We start from the raw sequence: 13,731 nt of genomic DNA on the forward strand, positions 1-13,731 counted from the left end.
GCCGAGATCAAGTGTCACATTGCTGGGTGCATCTGAGGTCAAGAAACAGAACACCGCTTTCTGAGGCTATAGAGCAGCATCAGCAGATTTCCCCTGAGTGCCTATAAGACACAGGGCCAAAACAGATGCTCACCCATACGCACTGAAACATGTTAAACCTGACCAGGCAATTTTCTTTAATGAAGCTTTGCAAACGAAAAGTCTTCATTTTGTGCCTGCTCTACAAGCCAACTTACCCATCTCTCATGTGATCATTTATTGGTGGAATTAAAGGGGGGAATTTGCGAAACATCTCAATGATTTTTTTTTCTAAAAAGCGATTCCAATGCAAGTAATGCATACAAACCGCAACACACATTTTACCTCTGCAGGTGCTCTTCGTTTGCTGTGTAGGACCAGAGCAGACCCTTCGTTGCTTGAAGGAAAATACTATGCTATCCCCTTTCACACACATTTCAAAGGTGAGAAGCTGGCTCAATCGTATGCTGAATCTTACTCCATTGCTGGCAATGAGATAGTTTCTCCTTCCATCTGAGGGCAGCAGATTAGCTGTGGGGGTGCAGAACTGGCCACGTGGCATTAGAGATGGAAGAGAAATGTGTTTAAAGGTGAGCTTTCCTGATTTCCACTTTCTGATTCAATGCACAAACCAAAACTCAGCCATCCTTCCAAGTTTGCACACCTCTGAATTTTGCAAAGCAGTTTCCTAGCCAAGTAGTGCATATAAAGATGCATGTACCCAGGTAAAGTGTACATTTAAAAAATGCAGATGTTCAGAAAATAATGTACAAAAATGCATTATGTTAGGGGGAAATTGCTTGCACTTTGTAAATTAGGAGAAAATGGCACTAAAATGCAGATAAAATTTTCATGAGGAACTTTCCCTGCCGCTGCCCCAAAAAGCACAAGCTGATGCAGAAATGTGGAGAACTTAAAAGACTGAAAAAACAAGATGTTGAGAGAAAGTGAACCTGAGCGGTTTGTCCATGGCTAATGTGAACTGCAGTTTCCTATGTGTCTGGGTATATCCAATCAAAGAGTGGTCAGCTCACAGGGTCTGTATGCTTGGGGACCTTATTCCCATTGGCCCATCTAGCTCACTTACTATGCCACAAATAGTGACTGGTGGACCTCCAGATGTTGGTGGGCTACAACCCCCATCATCCTTGACCATTACCAATGCCCCCTGGGGCAGATAGATGCCCACAACATCTGGAGGGCTTCAAGTTCCCTAACCCTAGTCTTCGTTGACTGGCAGAGGTTCTCCAGGATTTCAGGCAGGGAACCTTTCGCAGGCCTGCCTGAAGATGCCAGAGACTGGACCTAGGACTTTCTGCATGCAAAGCAGGTATTATGCTGCTGAGCTACAGCCCTGTAGCCTACAGATCTTGCAAGGCATGCACATGTGAACAGCTCATATGCCCATATGTACGGTCCAATCATGCCGTGGGGTGGGGACACCATGCACAATTTCTGTCCTCTGACTATGTGTCAAATGCATGTGCATGAAGAACATCTTCACAAGGCCAACGAAACATGGCTTTAAAGGCTAGTGATGGAAGGCACAGTAATGAGGTCCATCTCAAGGGCTGCATCATTTAACTGGGCCTCATCTGGTGATATGGTTAATGCAGAAACAATGCAGAAATCCCTGTTCTGCATTGTTTCGGTTCTGGAGGTAGCTGCTGTTCTGGCGGTAGCTGCCACGGCTTTTTGGCAAGCTCTGTAAAACAGAATGCTTCCCAGGCAAAATGCACATGGACATGAACATAGTCCCAGCTGCCAGACAATTTGCTCCTTCTGATGAAACCATTGCAGAAAACAACCTTTACAAACAAATCAATATTGGTTTCCCTCTCTCTGAATAACTTGGCTCAACAAAGAGCAGAGGTGTATACAACGCAAGGCACATAAGGTACAAAGCATACCAGGCTGTTAGAGGTCTCAGTAAACATTGCCTCTGTTCCCTGTGATAACACCAACAGTAACAGAAATAAATGGAGCTGGGAAAACAGGCAGGGAATACTACCTCCGTACCGCTGGAGAGCCAATGCTAGGGATGATGGAATGCTCCAGTCCAGCCAAGGCAGTGCTGTTACTACAACTCACTACCCTATTTTGGCTGTTTCTGCAAAAGTCTCCCAGCAACATTCCTCAGTAAATCTACCCCTCCCTCAGCAGCGGAGAGCACTGTGGAGTGGAGCTGCCCTCCCAACGATGGTGTCAGTCCTGCTTACCTGGACAGGGCTGAGGCTGTGGAGGGTGGGTGGGTGTGTAACAAGGTTGGAGCTACACTGTTGCATTGATGGGAGCTGCAGGTTGGCAGCAGCACACCCAGTGGTGCAGCCGTGGAGTCCTGAGCCCACTGCCATCCCAGCTTAGTTGAACCCAGGTAAGCAGCAGCGTCACTGGCCTTAGGAGGGTGGCTCTGCGGCTCTGCCAAAACCCTCTCTCTTTTTAGAGCAGGACATTTATCCCCATATTTTCTAAAATGCATCTTGAATGATAAGTCATTTTGCACAATCAGTTTTGGGGGAATTCTTCTACAAGCCCATTTTCTTTAGTCAGCAAGGGGCCAGCTGCAACAAGCACAAATTTCTTGGCCTGCTCATACTGGAAGCCCATGCATTTGGTGAGCATGGCAACCAATTTACCTAACTAATTAGGAACATAGGAAGCTGCCTTATACTGAGTCAGACCATTGGTCTATCTAGCTCAGTACTGTCCACACGGACTGGCAGTGGCTCTCCAGGGCTTCAGACCAGAGTCTCTCCCCCAGTCCTACCTGAGATGCCAGGGATTGAATTTAGGACCTTCTGCATGCAAGACAGATGTTCTTCTGCTGAGCTATGGTCCTTTCCTATAGTTTGCTTTGTGCATTTTCAGGAAGAGCAGCAGCTCTGTGATAGTACATGGAAAGCTAATGCAATCATGGCCAACTTGGTACCTTCCATAAGTTTTGGACTACAACTCCCATCAGTCCCAGCCAGCATGGCCACTGGGCAGGAATGATGGGAGCTGTAGTCTATAACATCTGGAGGACACAATGTTGGCTACCTCTAGACTAATGCAATTTTAGGCTGTACTAAAAGCGCCATAGTTCCTAGGTCGTGAGAAACAATCATGCCACTTTGTTCCACACTAATTAGATCGCCTCCCCGTAACTATAAAATAGCATGAAGCAAGTTGTAAATAATTTGATTTATTGGAAAATATCAGAGGCACTCTCATGCAGTTAGTTGATACTATGCTGAGAGGGTTGGTTTTTACATGGAAAAGTCACTGATTGCATGGTTTTGAATGGCTGGCCTATTATAGGTAGAATTATAGGCGCTGGATCCCAGGAACCATGAGTCTTCCTGTCTTCTCCTTCCTGCTGCCTCCTCCATAAACGCACACATCAGAAAGCCTCTCCGGAGAGAAGGAACCCTCCTGAACTACGTAGCTGGGGAGGCTGCAGCCGCTGGTGGTGGTGAGCACCTGTGGCCCCTTCCCTTGTGTGAGCAGAAGTTTCTTTCCGCTTGCAGAGGGTTAGATCCAAGCTATTATATGTCGTTGTGAAAATACAAAGCTCCTCCTGTTATTTTCTCAGCAAGCAATCAGCTATGCTTTATTTGTGCTATTATTCCCCAACAAGCAGAAGGGGGGGGGACTTTGGTAAGGCATCTTCTTTCTCTCAGCATAGAGATGGGAAAACGTGTGCAAATAAACTAGTGGAACTGGTGACAGGCGAAAGCTTTAAAAGTTCTAATCTTCAAGAACCGTAGAGACAGTAGTGTTGTTAACTTCACTGGTGCACGAGGCAGAAGTTGGCGGTGCGCTCTTGTCGTTGGTGGCCGCTCTTCCTCCTACGATTTCTTCTGTGTTTCTTAAAGGTTTCAGCAAGATAATGTAACATTTCGGCACAAATATGCAGCCCAGCAAACCAAAGCTGGAAGCCAGGATGGCGAAGATCTCCACGGCCACTTTGAACTTCCCTCGTGTGCTTAAATAAGCAGGCACAAATGATATCCATACGATGAAGAAGACCAGCATCCCGAAGGTGACGAACTTGGCTTCGTTAAAGTTATTGGGCAGCTTGCGAGCCACAAAGGCCGTGAGGAAGCTCAGGATAGCGAGGAAGACGTCAAAGCCAAACATGACACACAAGTACAGGATGGAGCCTTCGTTGCATTCATAAATGATTTTTGTGATGGAGAACTGGGTGTTCTTGTACATGCGAGGAGGATTCAGTATCAGGTAGGCACAGACGATGCCCACTTGGGTAAGGACAGAGTTGAGGACAATAATCTTTTGGCAAATCGGCTTCACCAACATCCGCGCTTTCTCAGCAACCTTTGAGTTCATGGCCAGCTGTGTCAGGCAGAGTGTCACTGTCTTTCCCAGGACACAAGACAGGCAGACGGAAAAACCCAAGGCTAAGGTCACCTGCCGGGACATGCAGGACCAGTCTTCTGGCTTACCAATGAAGAGGATAGAAGTCATCAAGGTTCCGACAAGAGAAAACTGAATGAGGAAGCTCAGCTCCCGGTCGTTGGCTTTCACGAGAGCTGTGTTCCTAAACTTGATATATACGCCAGTCACTGACAGGACGACGAGAGCCCCAAACACAGACAGGGCAATCAATGTCATCCCTAAAGCATCTTCGTAAGCCAAGTACTCCACCTCCTTAAGCACACATTTATTTCTCTCGTTGTTGGACCAGTAATCTTCCTCACAGCCTGTGCATTCCCTTGCATCTGGAGAAGAAAGAAACCAGAAACTAATTGTTTAAAAAAATGCCATAGGGGAGCCTCAAGCCCTCTTCAGACCTCTCTCTCTATCTGGCTCTTGGAATTCTCCCAGGCCACCCTCCTCTCTCCCCCTGCTTCACACCCTAAGCCTGAGTGGAATGTGCCCTCCACTAATGCCTGGATAGCTCAGTTGGTTAGAGCGTGGTGCTGATAATGCCAAGGTTGCAGGTTTGATCAGTGGCGTAGCGTGGGTTGTCAGCACCCGGGGCAAGGCAAGTAATTTGCGCCCCCTAACCCGTGGATTTGCGCCCCCTAACCCATGGATTTGCCCTAACCCCAGATGTTGCGCCCGGTGCGGCCCGCCCCCCCTGCACCCCCCACGCTACGCCACTGGGTTTGATCCCTGTGTGGGACAACTGCATATTCCTGCATTGCAGGAGGTTGGACCAGATGATCCTCAGTGTCCCTTCCAACTCTATGATCTGGCGCCTTTTTTCCTTGTCTGGATGGAGAATACAGAAAGGTGAGTGTATGTAAAAGGTAAAATGTGCCTTAGTTTCCCTTCTGATTTTTGTCCAGAATGGTTTAAAACGTACCCATGAACGCAGGATGCATTTTTCTCACTGCTAAGCAACCCCAGAGAGTTTTTCACACGTTACAAATTAGAGGGTAGTCTTCCAGGTTAAGGGTGGGTCATAGTCAAAGACTATTAGGGTAACCAGGATCTACTGTGTGACATTCACTAGGGACCCGTGATCATGAGCAGCAAACTGAAATCCAATAAGTGTCTGATTACACAGTTCTAATGAGCACTAGCCACTGCTGTAGAGTGAATGATGAGGCAACCAGGAGATATGGGCAATCACAAGCAAAGCCACCCCTTAACTAGTTGTAAGCTGCAAGGTGAGGACAGGCTGAGGACAGGCTGAGGTTGCAAGAGGGGCCCCATTCACCCTCCATTCAGCCTCCATTGACTGTTGACAAGATCACTCAGCAGCCCTAAAAACAAACTCAACAGCTATAGGACCGGAAAGATTCAAACTGAGGGCACATGGGACCCAGAGTGACATAGTGGTTAGAGTGCCATCTTAGGAGAGGGGGGAGGCCCTAGTTCAAGTCCCCACTCAGCTATGGTGTATTTTAATATATGTGGTTCTAAGGTGACCTGCAGTAGTTTAATATCTAGAACTATAAGAGCCATTCTCAACCTTGGTTTCCCCACACATTGTTGGACTACAACTCTCATCATCCATGACCACCAGTCCTGCTGGCTAGGGAGGATGGGAGTTGTAGTTCAACAATGTCAGGGGACCCAAGTTTGAGAAAGGTTGACCTATAACATTAATAGTGCGGTTCTATACATATATACTCAGAAGTCAGCCTATATCCAAGAAATTGGAGAAACTGCCGGCGTTGAGCACTGTCTTTAAAAAAGCATTCCCTCCTGTGTGAGAGAGAACAGGGAAGGTGGTGATGCTGCAGCAAATGTGTGCACCATCGACAACACCAGGGGTGTTTTAGGCACACTCAGAGTAAAGGTAAAGGGACCCCTGACCATAAGGTCCAGTCGTGGCCGACTCTGGGGTTGCGGCGCTCATCTTGCTTTATTGGCCGAGGGAGCAAGCATACAGCTTCCGGGTCATGTGGCCAGCATGACTAAGGGGCTTCTGGTGAACCAGAGCAGCGCATGGAAATGCCGTTTACCTTCCTGCCAGAGCAGTACCTATTTATCTACTTGCACTTTGACGTGCTTTCGAACTGCTAGGTTGGCAGAAGCAGGGACCGAGCAATGGGAGCCCACCCCGTCACAGGGATTCGAACCACCGACCTTCTGATCGGCAAGTCCTAGGCTCTGTGGTTAAACCCAGTAAGGCCACTTAAATCAATGAACTTAAGACCATTTGTTTGAAGGGGTCCAATCTGATTACAACAGTTGGATCTCACCCAAGGATTTCCCCTCTTCAGAACTATTGTTTCTTCCCCCACTCCAATATACACATTCTAGCAGATGCAATTCATTCAAACAATTGACAAAAGCACCTTTGATTCGTTGTCCAGGATTACCTTAACTGTGCGTTGACCCAATTTATTTCTTTAAGCAAGCATAACTGTATTTTAAAGAAAAGCGTAATGCCATCACCATCAACTTTGTGGTGCCAGCCATGGCCCTCGCCACCTTTCAGGCAAAATTTTGATATAAAGTGTCTGCTATAAATTAAGATCAAAGGATAAGGGGGGGGAATTTAAAACATTAAATATAAGTGTGTGTGTGTGTGTGTGTGTGTGTGTGTGTGTCCAAAAAGAAATCCAAAAGAAAAAGCTCTATGGCCTATTTCGAAGTCCTCCCCCCATGATCCTTTCCATTTCTTCAGCTCAGAGTTTCCATGTAATTAAAGCACACAGTACTGTTCTATAGGGCACTAAAGCATGAATGAAAGGTGTGGATGCACACTTGGCAGCTGTTGGTGCTAGTGCCTTAATCGTGCTCGTGCAGGCATTCAGTACTCAAGTACAAAAAAGGCCAATGAGAATTGGACCTCAGATATTCTCTTGCCAAGTGACAAACTTCCTTTATTCACTGTCCTCTCAATCTGTCCTATTCAATCTTCAGCTCATACTCTCTTCCTCCCTATTGCAATGAAACCTCTGAAGAAAAAGGAAGGAAGGAAAGATAAACTACAGGATTCCAGTTTGAACCAACCAATGCAAGACTTGGACTTGAGTTAATTTTCAGCTCTCTAGAGTCTAGGCCAAGGATGGGGAGCCTGTACACCCCCCAAGCTGTTAGACTCCAGCTTCCACCAGCCCCAGCCAGCATGGCCAATGCTGAGGGATGGTGGTGGTCCATTGACATCTAGAAGGTTTCAGGTTCCCCATCCTGGGTCTAGACAAATGTCCTCTTTCCCCCCATTGGCTAAAATGCTGATAGGCATCCATACCTGTTATATTACTGATCTGTCCTTCGGCACACCTTATACAATCATAACAGCATGAGGGCTTTCCTTGCAGGATCCCCTTCCGATAACCAGGTTGGCAGTTCAGATTGCATGTGGAGCGTGGACGCTGAAAGGCACAGAAAAGACCTGTTATTTCTCCTATGTATCTGTTTTTGCCATGCAACAAGAGGGTGACTATTGTGGCTGTTATATTTCCTCCTCCTCAGTGACTTGGAATGATGCTAGGCCTTTTGTGGAGATACAAAATGGCAGTCTGCCCACAACAGTTGCTGCTAATGCTGAAATCTTTGACGGTGGGGGGAGGGAGGAAATGAGAAGTCATGCTAAGCCATTGCTAATGGACACCCTCAACAAACTGTTGGGGGATTTCGCCTGCCCTTGGAGAATCCCTCAGGATACAAAAATGGTGGAGAACTTGGGAGGCCATTTTTACTCAGCTACAATCACATCCATGTGTCCCGAGTTCATTAGGTGCCTAGCAATGCACCTGACTGAGAGCCTTGTTAGGTAGCTCTCAAGGAGATTCTCAACCAGGAACATTGCTAGGCACCTTTTGGACCTGGGACGCAGGTCCATGAGACAAAAGTGCATGTCAATTAATACATATCAGTAAAGGTAAAGGTACCCCTGACCATTGGGTCCAGTCGTCCACAACTCTGGGGTTGCGGTGCTCATCTCGCTCTATAGGCTGAGGGAGCCGGTGTTTGTCTGCAGACAGCTTCCAGATCATGTGGCCAGCATGACTAAGCCGCTTCTGGCGAACTAGAGCAGTGCACAGAAACGCCGTTTACCTTCCCGCCAGAGTGGTACCTATTTATCTACTTGCACTTTGATGTGCTTTTGAACTGCTAGGTGGGCAGGAGCTGGGACCAAACAATGGGAGCTCACCTCGTTGCACGGATTCGAACCGCCGACCTTCTGATCGGCAAGTCCTAGGCTCAGTGGTTTAGAACACAGCACCACCCACATCCCTAATACATATTGGTACCATTGAACAAATTTAAATGGTGGGTAGTTGTGTGGTCTCATTGGCATTGCACCTTGCAGCGAGCCCAGTTGTCTTGTGAGCAACAATAATAATAATAATAATAAGAAGAAGAAGAAGAATAAAGGAAGGGTGCAGTAGATTCATGGCTCGGGCCCGTGGGTCACCCCTTACCACTTCCCCTGCTCTCTGCAAGACTTTAGAGCAGCAGCTAAGTATAAGTAGTAATATATGCAATATATGTGCACAGTCAAGTTCTGCAAGGCAGTTTGGATTGGGAAATATAGAAATCTGCTTTATGTTGACTAGGGTTGCCATATGTCCTCTTTTTTCAGGACATGTCCTCCTTTCCAGGATAAAAATTTCTGTCCGGGTGGATTTTTTAAATTTGGCAAAATGTCAGGGGTTTTTTGGTTTTTGGTTTACAGTAACCCTTGAAAAATATTCTAGTGCATTAGTCTCAGATCTAAGGCACCCAGCTAAGCTAGTCTGCAGCAGAGAATCACAACAGAGCAGCATCTTAACTAGTTACACACTGTATAAATCCCGTCTCTTGTGGCTGAACTAAAAGGACACTGGCTCAGCTACAAGATCTTGGAGGAGGAGTCTGGGAGGGCAAGAGTTAACATCCCCCTGCCCTTAAGTAGAGTCCCGTACATGTTAAACAGTTTAATAAATTGTTCTGTTCACAAAATTGTGAGCATACTTACATTCACAAAGATGTGAACATGAGCCCAAATACTTTCATGTGGCAAGTGAGGGAGCAATATGTATTATTATTATTATGTTGTTGTTGTTGAACGTTTAGAACATTGCTACTAGAATATATAACAGCTTCTATAGCCTACATATGGTAGGGGTATTTAAAATTAGAGCCGTCAAAGCAATCCATAGTTAAAAGTGGAAGTTGGCAAACGTGTTCCCTTTCTTGCTCTTCAAAATATGGCAACCCTAATACTGAGTCAAACCATTGGCCCAGCTAAACTCAGTTTTGTCCACACTGGCAAAAAGAAGAATGGCAGGTGAAAACGTTTGTATATGCAGAACTCGCAAAATTGACAGGGAGAATTCGGAACCAAACAACACACCAGTTCAGTTAAGAATGGGATAATTACAGAGCACAGTGGTACCTCGGTTTGAGAACAGTCCTGTTTACGAATGATTCGGTTTAAGAACTCTGCAAAACCGGAAGTAGTGTCCCGGTTTGAGAACTTTACCTTGGTCTAAGAATGGAATCCGAATGGTGGAAGGGCACCGGCAGCAGGAGGTCTCATTAGAGAAAGCACTCCTCGGTTTAAGAACGGTATTGGTTTAAGAATGGACTTCCGGAATGGATTAAGTTCGTAAACTGAGGTACCACTGTAAACTTAATAGAACATTGTTCCCATATGAAACCTTTAACATGCTTTGACTCACTCTTGCAATATAATATGGTATAAAGAAAACAGACAATATATCTTAAGTTAATTGTTATAACAAATGCAGGTGTTGAGAAAATGAGGGACCCACGCTGAGAGAGACGGAAGTCTTAAAGGATGGAAGAACCTTATTTTATGTACAGTGGTACCTCGGGTTACATACGCTTCAGGTTACATTCGCTTCACGTTACAAACTCTGCTAACCCAGAAATAGTGCTTCAGGTTAAGAACTTTGCTTCAGGTTGAGAACAGAAATCGTGCTCTGGCGGCACGGTGGAAGCAGGAGGCTCCATTAGCTAAAGTGGTGCTTCAGGTTAAGAACAGTTTCAGGTTAAGAACGGACCTCCGGAAAGAATTAAGTACTTAACCCGAGGTACTACTGTATATGTAACATTTATTTCATAGTAACATTTTACTTTTTATATAATGTATTTTTGTTAACAGATAGGTGGCATATTTTCTTTTTAATTATGTGATGTAACATATATATATATATATATATATATATATATATATATATATGGGGGGGGAGTTTTGTTCACACTGGCAGCATTGCCAACACCAAAACCAGGGCTTGAACCTGACACCTTCATCATGCAAAGCAGGTGCTCTACTATTGAGCTATGGTACGTCCAACAAAATGTGTGTGTGTGTTTGCTTGTGTAGACACTTGAAAAGCCTATTCAAAGGAGGTGTGGAAAGAGGGCATTATGTCTCCATCGGAGACATTATGGGACTTTTATAGTCAGAATCTTCCAGGGCAAGATAACAAGTCATTGCAGGCTCCTTGTTGCTGCAGATGCCACAAGAACAAGAACAAGCCCTAACATGACACTTCCTCACTTGTGGTTTGAAAACAGTATCCAGAATCTATAGCACTGTGGTGTTAATCTAGAAGGAAAGGGCATGTGAAGAGTCCTGAGAGTAGAATGAAGTGTGTTTTATCAAGGGACACAGATAGATGTGACACTGGTGATGGAAGATCTGTCGGTGAATTTACTGCAGTTGTTTTTAATTGAAATAGCAGCAGGAGTGGGGAGGGGAGAGAGAATCACACAGGTACAGTGATGGCATGCTGGTGTTTGCCCTTCTTCTCCAGGCTGTTTTCCGAATGAACATCCTGGCCCCAGCTGCTATTTGCCCCCTGGAGAAGAAAACTCAGAGGCAACCACAGGTTTTCTGAAAATCTCACACAATCTGCTCACAGACTTCCAGCTGTCAGGCCCTGTTGCACATGCAACTTTGGCTATCATGCAAAGTGCACAGGCAGTGCTGGGCTCTGCATTTCCAGCAACAGCAGTGAAAATGAGCCCCATGGCTAGCATGGGATGTGAACCTGGATCCGAACCCAATATTGTGCATACTAGGTAGAATTGAGCCCCTTTTATTCTTGTTCCTCAAAGAGCAATCGTTAGACTTGTTTTAAAATTAGGGTTACTACAAACAGCCAGATTGATTATAACAAACAAACTTTACAAACAGACAGACAAACAAACAAAAAGAGACAGGTGGAAATCCCACCAGTTGCCACATGGACTCTCAAGGGAAATCATATAAATTCTTCTGAAATTCACTTTATGTCCATTGGGGTTGTCAATCTTAGAAGGAAATATGAGAAAACCACTGAAGATGTGAAAAGTCTATAAACTACTGTATGGAACCATACATATAAGAATAGTATGGTCAAGGGAATAAACAACTATCTGACTTTTGGAAGACATCCAAAGGCAGCCCTGTTTAGGGAAGTTTTTAATGTTTGGTGTTTCATTGTGTTTTTACTATTCTGTTGGGAGGTGCTCAGAGTGGCTGGGTGGCCCAGATGGGTGAGGTACAAATAATAAATTATTATTATTATTATTATTATTATTATTATTATTATTATTATTCCTGTGAAATTTGTGTGAGTTGTAGTAGCATGGATGGTTAAACTAGAACAGTGGTCCACAAACTTTTATGGCCCACCACCTTCTTGGTTCCATAAGGTCATTCCCAGTGCCCCCTACTCTATAAAAAGCATTATTCAGAATAGTGATTTGTATGACCCAATAAAGAAGATAACACATTAAAATTCAAAACAGTAACAGTTAATTTCACATTTAACGTATTTGAAATCCAATTAAAATGATTTAGCTTAATTAATTCAACCAAAGTGATGAACTTCATCCACTGATACCAGCTTTCCCCCTGCCACCCACTTGCTTCTTAGCAACCCCCCTCCCAGGTAATTCCACACCCCCAGGGGCTGGCACCACCCATTTTGGAAATGACTGAACTAGAGGAAGGCATAGAAAGTGCAATTCACTTACTGCTCCTGCTGGATTATTCCAAAATATTGAGTCGTTCTGGATATGAAATTCCATATCGTATTCCGTCGTCATGTTAAATGTTCCAACAGGCACAAAGGCAACTTCGCCATTCTCACCTTTTTGCCAGTTTAGAATGTCATATGAAGTATACACATCTCCCTTCTCATCTATGTGTACGTCCTCTCCAAGAACCGAAAATGTCATTTTATTCTTCATGTAGTACATTAACTACAAATCAGGAGACAAAAGTAAGGATGTGTCAAACTTACATCCAGACTGGATGACTGTAATACTCTGAGCAAGGGGCTGCCCTTTACAGGGGCTGAACACTTCAGCTTCTGTAAAATCCAGGCGCCAGAATTCTTGGATATGTGTGCCTGTGGGATGGGGAGGCAAGTAGGGTTCGAATCAGTGGCCCTGTGGTTACCAATTCATTTCCAGGCTCAGTATCAAATAATAGTACTAACTTCTACTGTTTTGAAAGGGATGCGGGTGGCGCTGTGGGTTAAACCACAGAGCCTAGGACTTGCCGATCAGAAAGTCAGCGGTTCCAATCCCCCATGATGGGGTGAGCTCCCGTTGCTCAGTCCCAGCTCCTGCCAACCTAGCAGTTCAAAAGCACGTCAAAGTGCAAGTAGATAAATAGGTACCGCTCCAGCGGGAAGGTAAAACAGCGTTTCCGTGCGCTGCCTTGGTACTTCAGAAGCGGCTTAGTCATGCTGGCCACATGACCCGGAAGCTGTACGCCAGCTCCCTCGGCCAATAAAGCGAGATGAACGCCGCAACTCCAGAGTCAGTCACAACTGGACCTAATGGTCAGGGGTCCCTTTACCTTTACCTACTGTTTTGAAAGGTTTAAGATAAAAGTGGGGAACCTGTGACCATCCCTCTCCCCACGCCCACCCCCCAAAAAGAAGAAGTTTCTGGACAATAGCTCCCATCATGCCTAGCCACGACCCTGCTCGCATGAACTGTTGGGAATTTCAGTAAATAAATACAAAAATCAGGAAGGTATTTGTTTTTCATCCCTGGCTTCGGGTCAGGTTATTGAAGTGCCCCACCCCACCCCACCCCATATGTGCACTGTGATGCCACACACTCTCAAGAGATCCTCTCCATTCTTGGATATTTGCAGAACATTGACTAAATGTTTTCTGTCTGTATTTGGCTTCGAGACTATGTGAGTCAACTGTTTTTCAGGATGACTTGTCCTGCCAGAGCAGGGATGCACCAGCACATCCACCTGGTTCTGTTGCTACTGTTGAACAGAAAGCTGGCATTTCCCCCCATTGCATCAAGTTTGTTGGCTTCGTCCCTCTATAAAGAGCTCGT

The 13,731-nt window shown here is 45.4% G+C and overlaps 1 protein-coding gene across 3 annotated transcripts in view; it reads right to left on the reverse strand.

The window, feature by feature from the left end:
* Window positions 1–3,183: 3,183 nt before the first annotated feature.
* LOC310762334 (vomeronasal type-2 receptor 1-like) overlaps window positions 3,184–13,731 on the reverse strand; it is a 32,635-nt gene continuing 22,087 nt past the window's right edge. For all 3 annotated transcript variants that reach the window (XM_083613196.1, XM_083613195.1, XM_083613197.1), the window contains 3 exons: window positions 12,400–12,627; window positions 7,673–7,796; window positions 3,184–4,739 (listed from right to left, as the gene is read on the reverse strand). In XM_083613196.1, the coding sequence (XP_083469322.1) occupies window positions 3,748–4,739; window positions 7,673–7,796; window positions 12,400–12,627 (1,344 nt within the window). In that variant the 3' untranslated portion in view covers window positions 3,184–3,747. The remainder of the gene's footprint in view (window positions 4,740–7,672; window positions 7,797–12,399; window positions 12,628–13,731) is intronic.

This window comes from Podarcis filfolensis, assembly GCF_964270895.1.
Source record: "Podarcis filfolensis genome assembly, chromosome: 5".
NCBI classification, from domain to species: Eukaryota; Metazoa; Chordata; class Lepidosauria; order Squamata; family Lacertidae; genus Podarcis; species Podarcis filfolensis.